The 20,120-nt window shown below is 43.1% G+C and overlaps 1 protein-coding gene across 1 annotated transcript in view; it reads right to left on the bottom strand.

Annotated features, from left to right (window-relative positions):
• LOC311051789 (RNA-binding Raly-like protein) overlaps positions 1-20,120 on the bottom strand; it is a 52,338-nt gene that overhangs the window by 7,343 nt on the left and 24,875 nt on the right. The window contains exons 3-4 of the mRNA XM_084066433.1: positions 4,716-4,766; positions 258-430 (exon numbers count right to left, since the gene is read on the bottom strand). Of these exons, the coding sequence (XP_083922559.1) occupies positions 258-430; positions 4,716-4,766 (224 nt within the window). The remainder of the gene's footprint in view (positions 1-257; positions 431-4,715; positions 4,767-20,120) is intronic.

Genomic DNA, 20,120 nt, shown 5'->3' with positions numbered 1-20,120 from the left:
TTTTAAATTGTTTAGCTCCTAAATACAGCTGTATCCTGCTCATTAACTATATAGACCAATAATAACTCCCAGGCCTTTGGTTAGTTGTATTCTGTACAGTGTACACTATACCATGTTTTGTAGATACTTATTTGTTCTTTTTCAACAGGACATCGAGTTTACCTGGTATTAAATGTGCAATAATGTGTCGATAATAATAATGATAATAATAATTTAAGGCAAACACATCTAAATCAGAGCCTCTGTCGGCTGCTCACACTTGGCCGTGGTTGTGCTGGTGGAGTGGGCTCTGGAGCTCTTGGCGTGGGCTCTGTCTCGGCTGCGTCTGTGCCCAGAGGAGAAGGAAGAGGAGGAGCGCGAGCGCTTGGCCAAGCTGGGTCCTTGGGAAAGAGCAGGCAAGGATGCAGGTACACGCTGGTAGTCATACACCCTAGAATGGCAAGACATATTTGTTAAACAAGTATCCTATCCCGCAAGTGTGTTCATACAATATACTGCAGAGTGTTTGTAAAGATTGCAGAATGTCTGTCTGCTAATCTTGCAAACCACTGGAAGCGTCTTGTGCAGACTGCCAGTAGTGGACAGAAGTACCTCCACTGATGTTTTTCCACATTATGGTTTGTACTTTTTGAAATATTTTAAGTTTTTAAGTTTATAATGGAATGGGGCTTGGATCGGGCTGAAACCTTGCACATTTTTTGAGTCATACGTCATATATATCATAGTAGACAACTGACATAATAGATGACTGACGTCACAGGATGGCAACATGAAGTCTGTGATCCACATGGCGCCATGCCGTTACCATATGGATTCATAGATCCACATGATTTGTTTATGTGAATCCGCTCTTTTATGTTTAGTGTTTACAGCAACACACACGCACACGCACACACACACACACACACACACACACACACACACACACACACACACACACACACACACACACACACACACACAAAATGGAAGTTGAGATGAGTGACCACTATTAACCTAGATCTGAATGGAATATTTAAACAGGGTACAGTCAGTGCAATACGTAGAGTAAAAGAGGCTATAACATAGAACCAAAATTAGGGGGAGTAAGGGAAAGACCAGAGAATGCAGGAAACGAGTAAGTGAAGTTCAGTCATTTGAAGCATAAATACAGTATAAACCCATATACCACGCTCCTGTCTTTGTTCTTTATCAAAATCAATTCCTCAGTTCTCATCCCTCATTCTCACTTCCTTGCTTGCTTTGGACAGCTCATATCCCTATCTTCCACTGAATCTAATTGCTTCTGTCAGGGCAAATCAAAAACTCTCAGTCAGGCTTGAAGGGCTGGTGACAGAAGCGTGCGTCACACTCACACTGGATAGTAGTTACAAAAATGACAGCATTGTGTGTTTTGTGTGTTTGGATGCTGACATTACATTTGTCTGTGCTATGTGTGAGTGTGTCCTATCAGATAGATAGATAAAAAACATGTGTGTGTGTGTGTGTGTGTGTGTGTGTGTGTGTGTGTGTGTGTGTGTGTGTGTGTGTGTGTGTGTGTGTGTGTGTGTGTGTGTGTGTGTGTGTGTGTGTGTGTGTGTGTGTGTGTGTGTTTGTGTCATTCTTGCCTTTGCGAGCGCATCAGTGTATGTGACAATGACCATGCATGAATATCATTTTTCACATTATAGTGGGATTATAAGCCAAGTGTGAGGAACGGACAGACTCTGAGTGAGTGCCCAGGAATTATGAAAAATAGGATGATGTGTTATGATTATTGTTATAAAGAATTATGTTTATTTAAGAGGCTTTATAAGTATAATAATACTGTGTTACTGTATTTGCTCATTAGCAAAATATTTATATGGCAGAACATTCTTTGTGCAAATCAGTGGCTAACTAGAGGCAACTGTGTGTTAGTTCACAGCAAAATCCTCTGTGTTAATATATGCATTTGTAACTCTGAAAGTACAAATGTAACCAAATGGACTTGATCCATTTGGTTACAATAGTACACTCTCAGGGTTAAATGAACCCTGAGGATTTTACTGTGTTGACGAGCAGGTCCTGAATGGGCACAGCATCATGTGCAATAAGGAGATAGCCACGCATGGAGCAGTAAGCCTCAGTGCAAACTGCTGAGAAGAGAGAAAAGCACCTCTGATGTTCCATGTAAACACACTGTCTCAGTCTCAGTGTGGGTAAAGTGGATTTACCCACTAAGGTGTTCACTAACCAGAGCTCAGCCCCTGTTATCTTGCTAAAATGTTTGCACAATCCAATCCAATCCGAACCAATCCAGGTAAATTCGATTAAATTCAAATAAATCCGAATCAATTAAATTGAATTCAATGCTTTTATGTTCTATTCTGGTCAATGATGACTCTCTTCCCAACTGATAGAAATGTGCACATATGTTCATAGAGTAATTCATCTATGCAGACAGACAGACAGACAGACAGACAGACAGACAGACAGACAGACAGACAGACAGACGCACACGCACACGCACACGCACACGCACACGCACACACACACACACACACACACACACACACACACACACACACACACACACACACACACGTTTCATCTACAATATGTGTGTGTTAGACTCCCATGAGACCATAACAGAGGCTTTGAGTATTGCCTGTATGGGGAGACACAGCAAGACCAAAGAGCTGAGGGAGTTTGAATTCCTGTAGGAGTTTGTGGAGGCAGACAGACAGTGTCTCTACATGGACTTCCAAGTGTCATTTCAGAGAATGGAAGCTGAGGCTCAGACAATGACAGACTATGGATGTGTGAGGATTAGAGGTGCGTCTGTCTGTGTGTGTGTGTGTGTGTGTGTGTGTGTGTGTGTGTGTGTGTGTGTGTGTGTGTGTGTGTGTGTGTGTGTGTGTGTGTGTGTGTGTGTGTGTGTGTGTGTGTGTGTGTGTGCGTGCGTGGAGACCACACAGAAAGAAGCTTTGTCTCTGCCTGAGCTGTTATCTATGTGTATGGAGAGACACTGTCTCTCAAGTTCACACATAAGGAGCAGACACAAATGCAGTTTGCATAAACACAAACTCGCTGAGAACCCCCACCACACACACACACACACACACACACACACACACACACACACACACACACACACACACACACACACACACACACACACACACACACACACACACACACACACACACACACACACACACACACACACAGCTGTCAGTAGAGTTAGCCAACAACACAAGGCATAATCATGCACCGTGCTCAAAGCAAATTGAAAATCATTGGCGAGTGTTTTCTCTTGAGGAAAGAAAGAAAAATGCAGAGGGAGGCAAAACTGAAAAGCGATTAAAAAATGACAGCGTAAACTCAGAGCAACGGACCACTGAGGTACAGTATTTGTATGTGAGAAGGCAGAAAGCAACAAAGGCCTGAGGTGTGCGTGTGTGTATGTGTGTCTAAGTTTGTGTAAGTGTGTGAGAGCGTTTGCTGTGACAACAGTCTTTTATTCAGATGTGCTGAGCACTGTATTTATGTGTGAACCTTCCAACCCTCACAGTACCTGGGGGAGGTAGGAAGGTCCCGCAGCAATTACTATATAGAATCACAGACTTTATAAATGGATGAGAGTCTGTTTTGCAGTGACGTGGGACATTTTGTTAACAGCCTCTGACCTGATTGTCCAGCCAGGAATTGACACTGAACACCATATCTAATCTCTGTCTGTCTGTCTGTCTGTCTGTCTGTCTGTCTGTCTGTCTGTCTGTCTTCAAATCCAAGGACCTGGGATGGATGTAGCTCAGGTTTATGTTATAAGTGGTCTGATGATTGGAGACTTAGTTCTCGCCTGAATCCTCAAAGATGACCACACAGCACAAATTTAACCATGTGTTTAGTGTATATGTGTTTGAGCATGCGTGTATGTGTCCGCCCATAACCCTGGAATGAGTAGTAATACTAACTTCTTTAGGCAAACCTTTGATTGATCAATTGAATACTTTACTAGTCCAAAACGTAAACTTTAAGCTAAGCGTAAGCTTGTGGTACATAGTAAGACATTAAAGCTAAAAGGATAACACAAAGAAGTCCCGGGGACTTGTTTCCATTATGGTCCTATGTATTTAATTAATCAACATAGCATAAACATGTAAACAATAATACATGTCATTAAGTTGAACAAATAAAAACACCCCTGTACAAAGGAGAAAAATAAAAAAAACTGCGGCAGTGGATCTACATTTGGTGACATTGAGATGTCAAGAGGTGGAAGCATAATCAAAATGTCATTGAATGAGGGCTCCAACTACAGTCTTGAGTTGAGAGCACTTTTATTGACAAAATTGGAAATCCTACCCAAACGTCTTCGATTGACTTTCTTGACCACTTTTGATGCAAGTTTTTCACCTGTCAGTTTGTTGTCAAGAATACAGACCTCTTTTTTGCTTGAGATTACTATACTGTAAACTCTGACCTTGAAATCATTTGCATTACTAAGGGTATGTGCGGCTTTCTCTGAATTCAGAACTGAGGGCTTCCTCAACTTGCATTTTGTCTTCGCCCGAGACAAGGAGTGCTGCGTCATCAGCGAACAAGAATTAATTTCAGTTGGCTGTTTTCATGTTGTTAATGTATAGGTTGAATGGCAGCTAGGAGACGTCAGGGATGGAGCACATGCTTAAGTCTCTTCCTTTAGCCTTCTCTGTCACACAGAGAATCCAAAAGCATGCATGATACAGTACCTGTCATAGTAGTCTTCCTGATAGCTGTCATAGTCCAGGTCAAACTCAGATCTGAGAGGTAGATGGAGAGACAGAGAGAGAGAGATGGACAAATTAGAGTGAATTGACAGCAGTCTGATATAGAGGTTCACAGTAGTATCCAGAGTTAATGGCAGTAGTGTTATTGAGATACATGGTCAGATTGTCTTGTCTTGCATGCATGTGCTCTCTCTGCCTAAAACACGCACACATGCGCGTGCACACGCACCCGCACACACACACACACACACACACACACACACACACACACACACACACACACACACACACACACACACACACACACACACACACACACACACACACACACACACACACACACACACACACACACACACACACACACGCAAGTGATTTAGAACTGAGCAGACTGAATATTTGTAGTACATCAAATACCTCAAATCTGGTCTTTATTAGTGAGAACAATGTGTGTGTGTGTGTGTGTGTGTGTGTGTGTGTGTGGGTGTATGTGCGTGCGCGTGACTGCGTGTATGTGTGGGTCTGTACCGAGTTAGCTGTACGAGCTCAATCAAATGAACTGGAAAGAATATGCTGTTCATGGTCTCTAGCCAGCTGGAAAGACATTGGATTTGTTGTGCCACAGCACCTAAGGTGGAACATGTCTGTAATTGTCTTAATCTATGCACCAACCAGTGGCCGCAGGGAACGATATTCTCCTACTGTACATATTTCAGCACCTTTACCGACGAGGCAAGTTGTGAGGCATTTCCCTGACTGCATGCGTGTTATTGTGAGTGGATGTGAGATAGAGTGAGGGAATGCAATGAACACTGATATTCTGACTTCATATCATGAAAAAAAAATCACTATGGTCAGAACATGGGAACCGATCATCAACTAGGCCATAAGTGCAACATGTCTGGTGTGTGAATATGGTCACTGGAGCGATTGGGTCTGTACCTGCAGTAAAGTAAATGACTGGAGCTGACTAATGAAATTGTGTAGAGGAGTGACACTAGAGCTTAAAGAAATCACATTCAGCATTTCTCCCTAATCCCTACAGTAGTCACGCACGCACACGCACACACACACACACACACACACACACATACACACACACACACACACACACACACACACACACACACACACACACACACACACACACACTCAGGGCGGCAAATATGTTCTTTTGTAACACACTCAGAGCGGCAAATATGTTTTTTTGTAACAGGTAAAAAGAACAACTCAACACAGAGACTGGATCCAGACACACCAGCGTGCTCCCTCAGTGGGAGCAGGGGATTCTTGTCGTTCTCATCTCACTACTCATTTGAAGAGATAGTAGTTTTTCTATAAACATGTCAGAATATGCAGCAGGGGGACTATACAAGATACGTTTTCATTCCTGGAATTAAAAGACATACATTAGTGTTTTCCAACGGGGGAGCTACTGCCCCCCAGGGTGCGTTCAGAGAACATCGAAGGGCAGTAGAAGCAATATTTTTGAAAGGGGGGCACTTAGACATCCTTTCATTATCTAAAACTGCAGGTAAGTGAGGCGCAGTTTGTGAATTCATGGCCATTGGTATTTAGTGTTTGCTGGGGTTATTATCTACACAGTAAAACAGGTCCTTTTGGTTCCATTTGTACACTCTCAGATTTAAATTAACACTGAGATTGCACAGTGTGGGAGTCTGATATGGCTGGTCAGTTTCAGTCTCGATTCATTCTCAACTTCAGCCATTAATAAAAACACTATTTTTACATTATTTAGGGATCCGTAACTACTACTATTACTCCAAGGCTTTGCAGGGTGAGTAACTGATAGAAAAAAAGTCATTTTGGAGGTGAAGTATTCCTTAACATATGAAACCTGTACAATTGCTGCAGTCATTTTGCTGTTTAAAGGTTGAAGTTTCTTTTAACAAACAATATCCATCACTGTTGGAAGCTGTTATAATATAAAGTTCTTGTCTTAACTGTAGTCATAGCAACAGTTACACTACACTACACTACACTACACTATACCCTTTCAGCTGGGAAATACAGCATATTAATACATCTGTGCCAAAGGTTAGAATATGTCTGTTTGAGTGAGATTTATTTAGTGGAGACAGTTTATGACAGGTAAGCACAGTTGTTTAGATATGAATTACTTTCAAGGTGAGTCCGCAACTGCCAGTGCAATTTTATGTATGTGTATTTCTGTGATATAGTGTGTATATTTGTGTGTGGGGCAGCCTATAGGGTACAGCCAGAGGCAGACGGACAGCAGGGTCACTAAAGGCTAATTAATTTCTTTTCATAATTTTTCAGATGCCAGAGCAATTGAATCTAGCTATAAATCATCTCACCACAACTGAGGGAGGGAGAGAGAGAAAGAGAGTGTGTGCGTGCGTGCGTGTGTGTGTGTGTGTGGGCATTTGATTTGTGCACAGAAACGTTGCTTTGCGTGCACATGTCAGCCTCAGCCTAGAGGTTTCCTCCAACATACAGTCCTGAAGTATATAGTCCTCGGAGCTCAGGTCTCCGCCAGGTCAGGTAGGTTATTGTGCCCTCCTGGTGGCGCTATAATAGGCCAATGTGAAAGGGGTGCCATTTCTTCGTAGGCCTTTCACGGCAATCGGACATTGCATTCATGATTTGAGGCATTTTGCTCCAAAAATGTCTTTTGCAAACATTAACCTGCTGGTGGCGCTATAACAGGCCATAACTGGCATTTCTTCCTCGGCCTAATGGGAATGTGCGTGCCAAATTTCACGGAAATCGCACGCTGCGTTCATGATTTTGCATTTTGTAGACAACCGACCTATCCTGCAAACTTTGCAAGCCAATCTTAGCCAATCAGGATGAAATATGGAAAATCAGACACATGATTATAGAGATACTGTGCACCGATTTGCATGATGTTTGGACAAAATCTGTAGGAGTAATATAAAACGAATAGCTTTGAAAATCTGCCTCATGGTGGCGCTATAACAGGCCGATCTGAAAAATAGGGGGCAGAGGTTCTGCTCTGGCATCCAGGGAGTGTGTGTGCACTGTTGGCCCAGCAACCGGGCCAACAGTGCCGGAGATTAGCTTCTCGCAGACAGACGGACACACGGATGGACGGATGGACTGACAGGCACCTAGGCTCAATGTAGCCTGACAGCATGTCGCGGGTTCGACTCCCAATCCCGACAGTCTTTGCTCTATGTCATTCCCCTTCTCTCTCCCCATTTCCTGTCAGCCTACTGTCCTGTCAAATAAAGGTATAAAAGCCCCAAAATAAATATAAAAAAAAGGGGGGAAAAAGAAAACAAATGCCAATCTAACTTGTCTTATCTCTGTCATTAGCCCTGCAATTCCCTGCCTAGCTCACATGTTCTCACTTCCCTTGTCAACTTGGCACTTGGACTGGACTCCTTTAGCTCATGATTTGTAGAGCATGTTGTTACGGTGTTCAGCTTTGGCTCCCTAGCCTTTTAATTTCCTTGTTTCTGTTTCTGTTTTCACCTCTTTTGTCTCCCAATTTAATAATTTAATACTTATTATGCCATTCCTGAATTCCCCAAACAGCTCTTGTCACTGCTGACTCCTACTGGTTGGTCTTTACGGGGACGGTATTGAAATGTATGGCATTGAAACCACATTCCTGTTACACACACCATAGCTTTTTCTCTTGAGGACGTACTGCTCCATCTGGAAGTCCATGTTGGTTCCTCCCAGGTGGGTTCCTGTTGCCAGGAACATCAGCATCCTCCTCCTTCACCCTATTCCTCACAGTTTAACAAAACCACTGCTGACAGGTGCCCTTGAGGTGCAGCGACAAAGATCAACCTTCCCGCCCAGCTTCCCTTCCATGAACACGGGCAATTGTGCTCGTATGGACGCCCAGCCGTGCCTATTTGTTAATTGCCTGAATTGTACTGCTTCATGGCTTCGACCCCTGCCTGCTTCACCGTGCCTTGTCCTCAATTATTTGATTGAAATTGCTCTAACTCTGGTTGCCTGCATTTGGGTTCCAGTTATGTGGGATCCAGCCTGTCGAATTCAACACACCTGCCATTTGATTACTTAGTCAGTCTACTTTCTACAGTCAGTTTGCACTCTTCAGACATTCTCCACAAGGACTCTCCAGAACTGGCGATATGCCCATATATGGGCATATACTGATGAACATTAATGGACCTGGATGCTGGCCTAAAAAAAGACACACACACACACACACACACACACACACACACACACACACACACACACACACACACACACACACACACACACACACACACCTAAAATCCTTGTTATTAAATGATGATACATAATGATATCGAGCCACATACATTTGATGTAATCGGTCATGCATAGCACAGAGCATGGAAAGTGACAATCAGTTACAGTTATTTCACACCGACTCTACATGTGCACTCACTACTGCTGCTAGTTTCTGCCTTGTTTTCGTTCTCCCACATCTCGATCTTTTCTCAGCCTTTCAATTACTAGCGTAACTTCATGGTATGGTCTTAACTGAAACCTGGTTAAGTAGTACTGATGGTCAAGCTGGACTAAATGAGGTCATGGAACCTAATTTCAGTTTCTCCCATACCGTTAGGAATGGCATGAGCCTGAGGGGCGTAAGCACAGCTAATACTATTGATTCCAGTCTCTGTAATACTGTAAGAGCCTTTCATTTTGTGACTCGCACTCTCACACTTTCACTTTCATAATCATTACCATGCTATCATGTTGAAATATCAACCTTCTGTGTTGTGTACAGGCCACCCAAAAGATGCCTTGCAATGCCCAACTCTCAGGTATTTTATAAATCCTACACTCTAGCTCTAGCATGATCATGATCACAAGCGATGTTACGTTTCACATTGATTGTGCTACATACTTTCAAGTACATGGGCACACTCTAGTCTAGATCTTGAATCACATGAACCCTAGCGTCCCTATTCTGGAGCCAACATATTTTTGGCAAAGCGATTTGGTATAGATTGAGGGGAAAAGTAGGGGACGTGTAGACCGCTGGGGGACCCCGGTCTACTAAGTATATGGGGTTTAAGTGCTTAATGTAGGCTAATTGCATACAATGCGCTTACCAATCCTGTACATACTTTTAAGTGCTGCTTTGATTGACACAGCTAAAAATGTTGACACTTTTAAATTCTTTTAAATCTGCCTGTCTATCCTCCGCATGTGATGATTTGGTGGAGAATTTCTCAGCAAAAATGAGGACAACTATTGACTCTGTGACCCCACTTGGTAAAGAAGGTCAGAAATAAGCCCAGAGTTAAGTCGAGAAGTGAGGAGACAGCACAGCTCAAGAGAAACTGCCATAAGGCGTTGCAATTTCTTATATTATATTTTTAAGGAAAAGATAATAATTGATAGGTTCAAAGCAGTCAGGCAAGCATATTTTTCTAAACAGATTTTTTACAGACACTACAAAAACCCTAGAGTTGTGTTTTCTATCACTTATCGCCCTGTTAACCATTCCTTGGCTGTTCATTTCACAATCATTTTCCTCATCCAAATGTACTGAGTTGGCCATATTGTTTTAGGGATAAGATAACCAACATTAGATTGGGCATCCGCGAAAATTGGGTGTTTTGGGGCTAGTGTTCTGGTTACCCACGACTCAATCACTTAAAGGAGTAGTTCACCTCAAAATGACTTTTCACTTTCAATTACCCACCCCATAAAGCCTTGAATTCATGGAGATTTGTTTTTGTTGCATTCCTGATCCAATAGTCCATTTGATGAATTAATAATAATAATAATAATAATAATACATTTTATTTGTAATGCGCTTTTCATTCACAAGGAATCTCTAAGTGCCACAAGGTAAAACATCATCAATCATATAAATTAATTAAATTAATGTAAATAGGAGGCCAAGCTTAACAACAGCCAGCTAAAATTTGGGGTGGAGGTTGTTCCTTGGCTGACGCTGATCGGTTCAACGGTGCCTGAGATTAGATTAGCTGTTCACAGACAGACTCACAGGAGCGAAAACATAATCCCTTGCCTCCTGGCAACTGACCATTCTGATTTTGGAAGGCTTTGTATTCATAGTAGAAAGAGAGAGAGAGAGAGAGAGAGAGAGAGAGAGAGAGAGAGAGAGAGAGAGAGAGAGAGAGAGAGCATGTGGCAAGCTACAGTGGGAGAGAAATAGTGGGAGTGGGAGAGACAGACAGACAGACATAGAGAGATATGAGATGTGAAGTGAGAGGCATTGACGGCGAAACAAGAGGAGCGTTGGCACTCGGCAGATGATTCGTCTTCAGAGCAGCTTGCTCTCCCTCTCAGACACTCTCCAGTGAGAGCCTCTGAGCTAATCTTCTCTCTCTCTCCTTTGCTTTGATTTAATCAGTGTCCTTCTTATTCACTACCATTTCAGTCTCACTCACACCGTCTTTTCTTTCGCTCTCTCTATTTATTCATCCACAGAGCACACATCAATGGTCCTTTGGATGCAAGAATCTATATACTGTACAGTACAAGCAACAACATCATTATAGCTAGCCCTGGACACAGAGTGACCTTCTGCATACGATACAGAAAGGGCCACTTAAAAACACATCTGATTGAATCAGTGGCGGATCCATAATACTTCCATATGGTTAATATAATGTCTGCAAGTGCTGTACTGTGGAAGCTAAGAGATCAGAGCCACTATAGTCATTAAAAGCTCCATAACTTTATTGTCAACAGCATACATCATGATTAAACTACTGATGTGATTAAAATATGAAACAATATATTAGTTTGAATATATTCAAACATACCGGTATGTGTATAGGACTATAGAGCCAGTCTGGAACATCACACACATCAGACATGTCTCCTGATCACTTGTTCATTACAAGCCCTTTTGCTCACTTTAAACTCACTGGGGCAAATCATTCATTCTCAGGGGTGCACTTGAAATTGAATGGCAGGCGACAGTGGTACTGCTTGCACCTTTGCCAAATCGCTTACTGGAAACATGAGTGTGTGAAGTGAGGTGAGGTCAGGAAGAGAGAGAATAATACGAGTTCTTAAAAGAGAAAAAGGGGACAGAGACAAAGGGAAAGGAATGAGTCAGAGTCTCCCACAGCTGTCAGGGTGTGGACATTCCAGACAAGATACAATAGCCTTGTCTCCGTCAGCTAAGCTCGGCCCAACTGGGGCCAGGCGTGGCATAATACAGTATGGTATGGCTTCTGTTTGATTAGCCAGCTAGCCAGAGAATGCTGGAGGTGAAAATAATGAATACACTTTGTCCACACACAGACTGAATGTCATGTTCCATGGGAACAATGAAACAAGTGAAGTGTTGCTTTCTTCATGGGGTACATCACCTTGACTCAGTTAACTAGCAAAACAAGGGTACAGAAGGTTCCCTGTGCGAGGCAGGGTACATTATATTGTGAATCTATAGCCATTATTCCTTTCTGAAACATCTTGGAGAAGAGCTTTGATCATGTGTGGGTGTGCTGAAACAGGTTCAAAAGACAGTGGCGACGGAAACTGTGAATAAGATAAGACTGCTCACGTAGTTCAACCCAATCAGCAATAAGTATGTGAGAGACAGTGCTGCGTATGGTATGGGCTACAAATACAGTACAGTTCAATTACAATACTGAAAAGCTGAGGCAAAGGAAGAGGAGAGGAGAGGAGAGGAGAGGAGACTTGGTCTGAACTCTGAACACAGTGGCTATCTGGTCCCAGGTATTTTAGTCTGCACTCCATTCTTCTAATATTCTGTCATCTGTTTTAATTACAGGAGTGCAGGCCATGGAGGGAGGGTGAGTTGGGGTAATAATACAGCATACCCATCTGTCATAGGCTCAAAAGGGCAGAAGGGGGATGGAGGGATAAGGGCACTGGGCTATGAACTCACAGCTGCCAAGAGCAATGGGTGATGATGTTCTGTCTAATAAACAGCATGTGGCAAGCTACAGGCCAATCAGGGGCCAGCGCTCACTAGCTATACCAGAGACAATATTAATAGACACAGGGCACTCATCAGATTAGATATGGAAAATGTTAAATGCTAATGATGGTGGCATTGACAGGAACGGCAAGGGAAAAGTTTGCAACAATGTCAGAAATGCTGCCCAAACTGCTAATCAACACAGCTTTGCATATTATAAATAAAATCCACCAATCCACCAATGAGAATGGAGTCAGGCGGCAGTGTGCAATGGGGACTGTCTGGCTGTCTGTGCTGAAGTGCCCTTGGGTTGTTTTGTAAGTGTAGAATAGTACCCATCCCTTGTGTTAAGTGGACCTGGGACTCGAAAGGTGCAATTTACTGTGTATAAAACAAGACCAATTGTAAGATTCATCTTCAGAGCAGGAATGTGTTCAGGAAGTTTCATGGCAATCTGCCCATTAGATAACTTTAGATATTCCTTATGTTCAAGTGGAAAGCCCATGTGGGCATCAAAATATATGCTGTAGTGGCCAGGTTCTGGGGAGCATGATGGTGCACAACAAATTCCATGGCACTCCTAATGGTGGCATAAAGGCCATGTGGTCACCAAAATCAATACTCTTGGAGACATTCTCTGGGGTTCAGTACATTCCATGGCAATCCAGCTAGTAGTTTTTGAGATATGTTATTGGGACGAAATTTTGCAGATAGGGAGGGACAGGTGCCTGATTGGCTAGTTCGGGTCCATAGCCTTGTGGGCTCTGCGATTAGAAATAAAAAACATTGTCATTGACCAATTTGAAAGAGAATTAAGGTTCTTAGCCTGCTACCAGCGTGCACAAGAAATATGATGCTGATTGGCATAGTAGTACTGTGTGGACACACACACACACACACACACACACACACACACACACACACACACACACACACACACACACACAGAGTCAGTTACTTTGAGTGCTGATGGGATGCTGTACAGTAGATAAAGGTCAGTGTATGCTAGGTGGACGCACCGCCAGGGAGAAGGTCAGAGCATTCAAAGAAAGTGAATGCTTCCACTATGTTCGATACCATCAGAAAATAGGAGAACAACAGAGTGCTGGGGGAGAGGTGGAAGGGAGGGGGAGTCACATGGGGGAGGAATGGAGGGAAGGAGTGATGAGGTGACCGCAGGCAGGATGATTCGTACTGGAGAGATAAGGTCGTGAGCTGGCGATGGTGACACCATTAGCTCCGGGCAGGACAGCCAGGATGACCACGATCACATAACTTGACAGAAAAAATAAATACATTTCCATTTGGGTTGTGTGTGTGTGTGTGTGTGTGTGTGTGTGTGTGTGTGTGTGTGTGTGTGTGTGTGTGTGTGTGTGTGTGTGTGTGTGTGTGTGTGTGTGTGTGTGTGTGTGTGTGTGTGTGTGTGTGTGTGTGTGTGTGTGCTAGGAAACAGGAACAGGCTATGGTGATGACAGAGGCTAGGGGGTATCTGTCCATATTCTCTGTGGTCTGTGCGCATTACCAAGCCAGAAGAATTATCTCACCTCTCCTGCAGGCCTATCACTCTGCAGGGGCTGTGGCCCCTCTGCTAATGGAGTCATCCCTAGCCCCACCGCTTGCATCTCTGGGAGGAACACAGTAAAGAACAGACGAGAGAAGCAGCGACGGGGGATGAATGCAGAGAGGAGAGAGAAACAGGGACCACTGGATAGTGAGTAACAACAGAAGAGAGGGAAAGTGGAAAATAGAGGGACAATATGAGAAAAATAAAAGGCGTAAAGACAGAGAAATGACAACAACAGCGGAGTGTGAGGGGGAGGTAAAGAAAGCTGAGGAGGGAGAGCGGAGGAGGGGGAAGCGAGAGAGAGAGAGAGAGAGCGGAGCACTGCGTGCTGTCGCCCCCCTGGCGTGAACAATCCATCTCAAATTGATCTTCCAGCTTGCCCCAGCAGGGCATTTTGAATCAATCTCAAATTGATCTCTGTGCCAGAGGTCGGGAAAACTAGCAGTGGAGCTTATCAGAAATATAGTGGTGCTGGGGGGATCTGACAGGGAAACTTATCACACTGCACAACGGGAAATGGGCTCTGAGGCCTCGGGGCAGCATGAGGACGAGCCTGCACCACCAACCCCCCCCCCCCCCCCCCCCCCCCACTTCACATGCATGCACGCGCACGAAACACTTGCAAGCACACATTCAGACACACATTCAAAGTTCTCTGCATGTGCCCTGCACAAATATACACAGACACGTGCCCACAATCTTCAGTGAACACGCATGAAGGGGAAAAGGCATACGAAACGTGCAGTAACCCACACACACATCACCTAAGCAATCACGCACGTGCAGTGGTCACACTTGCGTATACATGCATGTGCCACAGATACACAACCATGTCCATTGAGGTCAACGCATTTACACTGCCCACTGTGCCCAGGTGTTGGTTCACACCTAAAGACTAACTCAAAGAAGTTAGTGGGAGTGGTGTGTATCGATGTGCTCTGAGTTTAGACAGGTGTGATTCGATGCCTGGAGGTCTTAATGACTCATAACACATTTAATCTCTCCTTGTGCATTGCTCTGTGAAAGGCCCCAGGACGGATGATCAATACTACCGCCCACCATATACTGTAGACCGCCGGTCAGCTTAGGGAGTAAACTGCCTCTCCATGCCCTGTAAAAGTAAAACTGGACAATTTGTTTCAACACATGAACCCTGGCATCCCTATTCTGGGGCAAACATTTGACAAAGAATAGCAGATCTACGAGCTCACAGCATGTCACAACTTGATGTGTTGTGAGCTTGTACATCAGGCATTTTCAGCAACGGGGAAAAAGGATGGGGCCTAGTATAGATCCCTGGGGGAATCTGGTAAGTATATAGGGTTTAAGTGGTTAAAAGCTCCTGCCCCACACAACAGAAGCCAGTGAGCCGGCACTCACAACTCCTTCTATATGTCTTTCAGTATGTAATAATGTAGCATTGAGGCTTGTGAACAATCACACAGGTTATCCTGCTTCACTGGCTTGGAGCTCTTCCTGGCTTTGTTAAAGCCTCAGCCGCCACCTGAAGAGAGTTTCAGGCAGGGGTTAAAGCAAAAAAGAATCCCAAGACTGAAAATTATTTTCAGACCATGTCCCAATATGTGATTTTTGATTTTTAAACATGGCACATGGAATCCTCAAGACGTTTCAGGTCATCTTAAAGTACTTGAAAGCCATACTTGGGTAAAATAAAGATACAGTATGTTACTTAAAGTGACTCTGGTAAAAGTTGAAGTCACCCATAAGACAATCACTCGAGTCAAAGACTCAAAGTAGCTCACATTAAATGTACTTAATTTAAGAATCAAAAGTGTTTTACTGTGATTTGAACTTTTCTTGTTTTTGTAGTGAAGTCAAGGTAAATCTTTTTAGAAATATATATATATAAAAATTAGCTGTTGTCCCTCTCAATCAGCTCCTTGTTTGTGGGCCTGAGGGATTGTGGATATTGTGGTGCTTTCTCCCCCGGCTCTTGCAGCCGTGCGGGTTCACCAGATTGAAGCCGACAGCGACATTATGGAGCATGACCGACGACCGCAACACAGAGAAAAAATAATAAACAGTTCATTCTGGTGAAAGAGAGAGAGAGAGAGCCAAATAATGACACGGAGATAGAGGGAAAAGCAACACTGACAGTGAGAGGTGGAGGGGGTGCAGGGTGTGTGTGTGTGTGTGTGTGTGTGTGTGTGTGTGTGTGTGTGTGTGTGTGTGTGTGTGTGTGTGTGTGTGTGTGTGTGTGTGTGTGTGTGTGTGTGTGTGTGTGTGTGTGTGTGTGTGTGTGTTTGTGGGGGGTTGTCTGTGTTTGAGCATGTCAGCGTTTGGGAGGCAGTAGGAGACCCTATTCTCTGGCCTAGCCTGAAAAAACTGTCTGTCAGCACAGAGGGGTAATGGGGGTGAGCAGTGGGAAGAGTGGGAGTTGGGACTTGTGTGTTTTCTGTGTGTGTGTGTGTGTGTGTGTGGTGTGTGTGTGGTGTGTGTGTGTGTGTGTGTGTGTGTGTGTGTGTGTGTGTGTGTGTGTGTGTGTGTGTGTGTGTGTGTGTGTGTCTTTGTCTTGTATTTGTGTCTCTGTGCAACCACCAACACGCCCCAGGGCCCGGTATATCTGTGACCCCATCAGAGCGGTGTGCGTGCTCAGGACTACAGGGAGGATAATGGGGGAAAACAACTCCAAAGGCTTAGTTAACAAGTGTGTGCGCGTGCGGGCGCAAGTACGCTGCACGCGCACGCACACACACACACACACACACACACACACACACACACACACACACACACACACACACACACACACACACACACACACACACACACACACACACACACACACACACACACACACACACACACACACACACACACACACACAGGGGCTAATAGGGGTGAGAAGTTTCAAGGGCGACCATGGGCTGACAGGGGCCTTCAAAGATGGCACGGCTCATGGATTTGATTGTTTAACAAAGATTGGGAGGTCCAGTGCGATACGTTGTCATGGAGACCCAGAATTCCATACACCTTGCACACCGTTCAGCCACCACCACCGCCATTAAGTTACAGTAGATATTAAAAGAGAGAAGATATAAAAGCGATGCAATAAACAATAGAATATGGGTATTCAACTAGATTAGGCAGGGGGACACAATTGTAAAATGACTTGAAGTTGGGGGCCACAAGACCGTAACAACAAAAAAGAAACAAAATGCTCATGGTTAACCGTTTGTTATAGGTTCAATAGGACACAATAATGGGCATATTATGTCCATTATGGCAACTTATTAGGCCCTGCTTCATACTGCATTTATGCATTTTGATGTTTGATAGGATCATTTCTGTGCCCCTTTTTAGAGCACAGGCTTTGATTTTGATATTAAGAAAATAGGAAGTAGATATTTCAGTGTGTTCTGTGCACAGGTCCTTGGCATGGCAGCGTCTTTGTGAGAAGAATATAGGAGGCAGGCTGGTGTTTATAATTATGTTCGTATGAATGAAAGGTTTTTGCATTTTGTTTATGTTTGAGTACCTGGTTGATAAGAGCACAAGCTCTTACAATGGGTTTATTGAACCATTAGAGTTAGACCATCATTCAGCCCAGGACGCTATTGAGGACGTATGATATATTATGTGTATAACCTACAAGTAGGTAGTAGTATTCTTTCTTTGGTGTAATGGACAACATCCACTCAAAACTATAAATAGCTCCAAATGGATGGAGATGGCATGTGATGGATAAAAATGCACTCAAAACTCATGTGCTCTTTTATGTTGATGTGCTACTACATGGTGAACTGTACTTGAAAGCTAAATTATTCCGAAAGTAGAGTAGTAATAGAAGTAGAGAAGTAATAGAAGTAGACAACATTTCAAGCTGTTTTGTTACTTTGTACTATGAATAGGTCTTTACTTTTGATACTTTAAAACATTTTAACACCAGATACTTTTTTTTCCAGATACATATGATGTGAACTACTTCAACACTTTGACCCAAGTGATTTTCTTATGGGTGACTTTAACATTTACTGGAGTCAAAAATATCTTTCAAGTAAGACATCTGTACTTTTACTCAAGTATGACTTTCAAGTACTTTATACACCACAGTTTATTTCTCTATGTTTAACATGTAAGGCAAAATTGGGCAGAAATCATGAAGCAGTTGCAGCTTTGTAACATGGCGGCTGGACGGCTACCAAAATAAATATTGAAATAATAAATAACATATTAGTAAATCATCCCTTTATCCAACCAGTTACAATCTTCTTAACGGTTTCCGGTTAATGGTTAACTATGAACATTTTGTTCATTTTTGTCACGGTCTTGTGGCCCCCGACCTCAAGTAATTTTTACAACTGTGGCCCCCTGCCTAATCTAGTTACTCCAGATGTGCTACAACGACACGCAGCACAGCAGATCTACAGAAGTAGATTATAGGAAATACAGAGTGTGGATAGTCTCCATACTTTACTCACCAAAGATTACATTTAACCACATTTCGGTTATTGTAGCAGTTTCATGACTGCAAGTGCAGTACCGGTGTGTGTTAATGAATGAATGAATCACAAACATTCCTCCGTTCTAAATAGTAGCCTTAATTTTCTTCTTATCCGTTACTGGTTGATTAGCTATTAACAAGCTTTGGTTAACGGTTATGAAAAACATTCAAAATAGTATTCCTGTACAGCTTACCATCCAATAATATTTTTTTACATTTATTTTTACAATGGAATATCGAATGTGTTCCAGGAGCCACAAGAAAGCTCCCCAGTGTTGGATTTGGCGCGCGGGCTGCCAGTTGAATATCACTGAATCAATAGAAGAACACTAGGCCTGCCTTTTCTCAGACATGGCACATGCAAACTGATGACTGGGTTATGATGATTAAAGATTCAAGGAAAAAGGCAGCCCAGGCCTTGCTTGATCTGTGGTGTCAAAGGACATGCACGCGAGAGGATGCCAAAGAAGACGGCTGCTTGAACAGCTACGCTCCAGCACCATTGCCACCATTTAAAGTCCCTGTCCATATGTCCATGGTGTGGTTTAAATCCTTGTAAAAAAGAATGCCAAATTATTATTATTATTATTGTTCCCCAAGAAACAAACAGAGATAAACATTTATCTCTATCTTTGCCCTCGTGTAATAGTCCATAACCTATGAATTATGCATATGTTTGATACTCGAGAATTTGGCTATCCACAGAGAACATCGAAACATAAACACAACGCACCGTGCCCAAAACAACAAGCGAGACCAAAACAACAAGCAAGAGAGTCCAAGAGGTCTATCCAGGACGCCTGGATTTGGAGCGTGCTCACATACTCCAGGAAAGGCAGGGGTTCCCCTGAGGCCTTTCACCGAACGCTTCCATTTAGGCATCTTACAATATTGACATGCTGCCTTGTCTTGGTTTTATAACACAAATTTCTTAATCTCTGGGCTCCCAGATTGGTATTTTCTTGAAATATATTATAGATGTTTATTGAATTTTGCTTTATTCATTGACCATGCACAGTGTATAATATAGACTGCACACACACACATTATGTGTATGTGAATATATATATAATATATAATATAATGTACAGTAGGCATTTTTATATATAACGTACGTGTCAGCCAGTGTGTGTGTTTATGCTTTTCTGTCCAGGTCTATGAGGCCCTATGTATATTACCCTTAGGACAGTTAGCTAACGGATGTTAGAATTATTATCCCCTTGTTTTAATTATTGTTGAGCTGCTTCTGCTATTGGTGGTCTGCTTCTACGGAAACCAAGGGGCTTGATGATAACCTGTAAGTGTAAGCTAATGCTGGCATACTATAGATCCCATGGGGGATGGTTGGGTGGGGGGGTAGTTGTTAAGTGGCATATGGTGTATTTTTTATTTTGTCTCTTGCTTTTTTGCTAAGATAATTGCCTTACTGTATGTGCATTTATTTGTAAGCATAATAGTAATTTT

This window comes from Gymnoscopelus microlampas (assembly GCF_963454915.1).
Source record: "Gymnoscopelus microlampas genome assembly, chromosome: 1".
Taxonomy (NCBI): Eukaryota; Metazoa; Chordata; class Actinopteri; order Myctophiformes; family Myctophidae; genus Gymnoscopelus; species Gymnoscopelus microlampas.
Note: the sequence above shows the minus strand (reverse complement) of the source record. Positions and strands in the feature narration are given on the sequence as shown.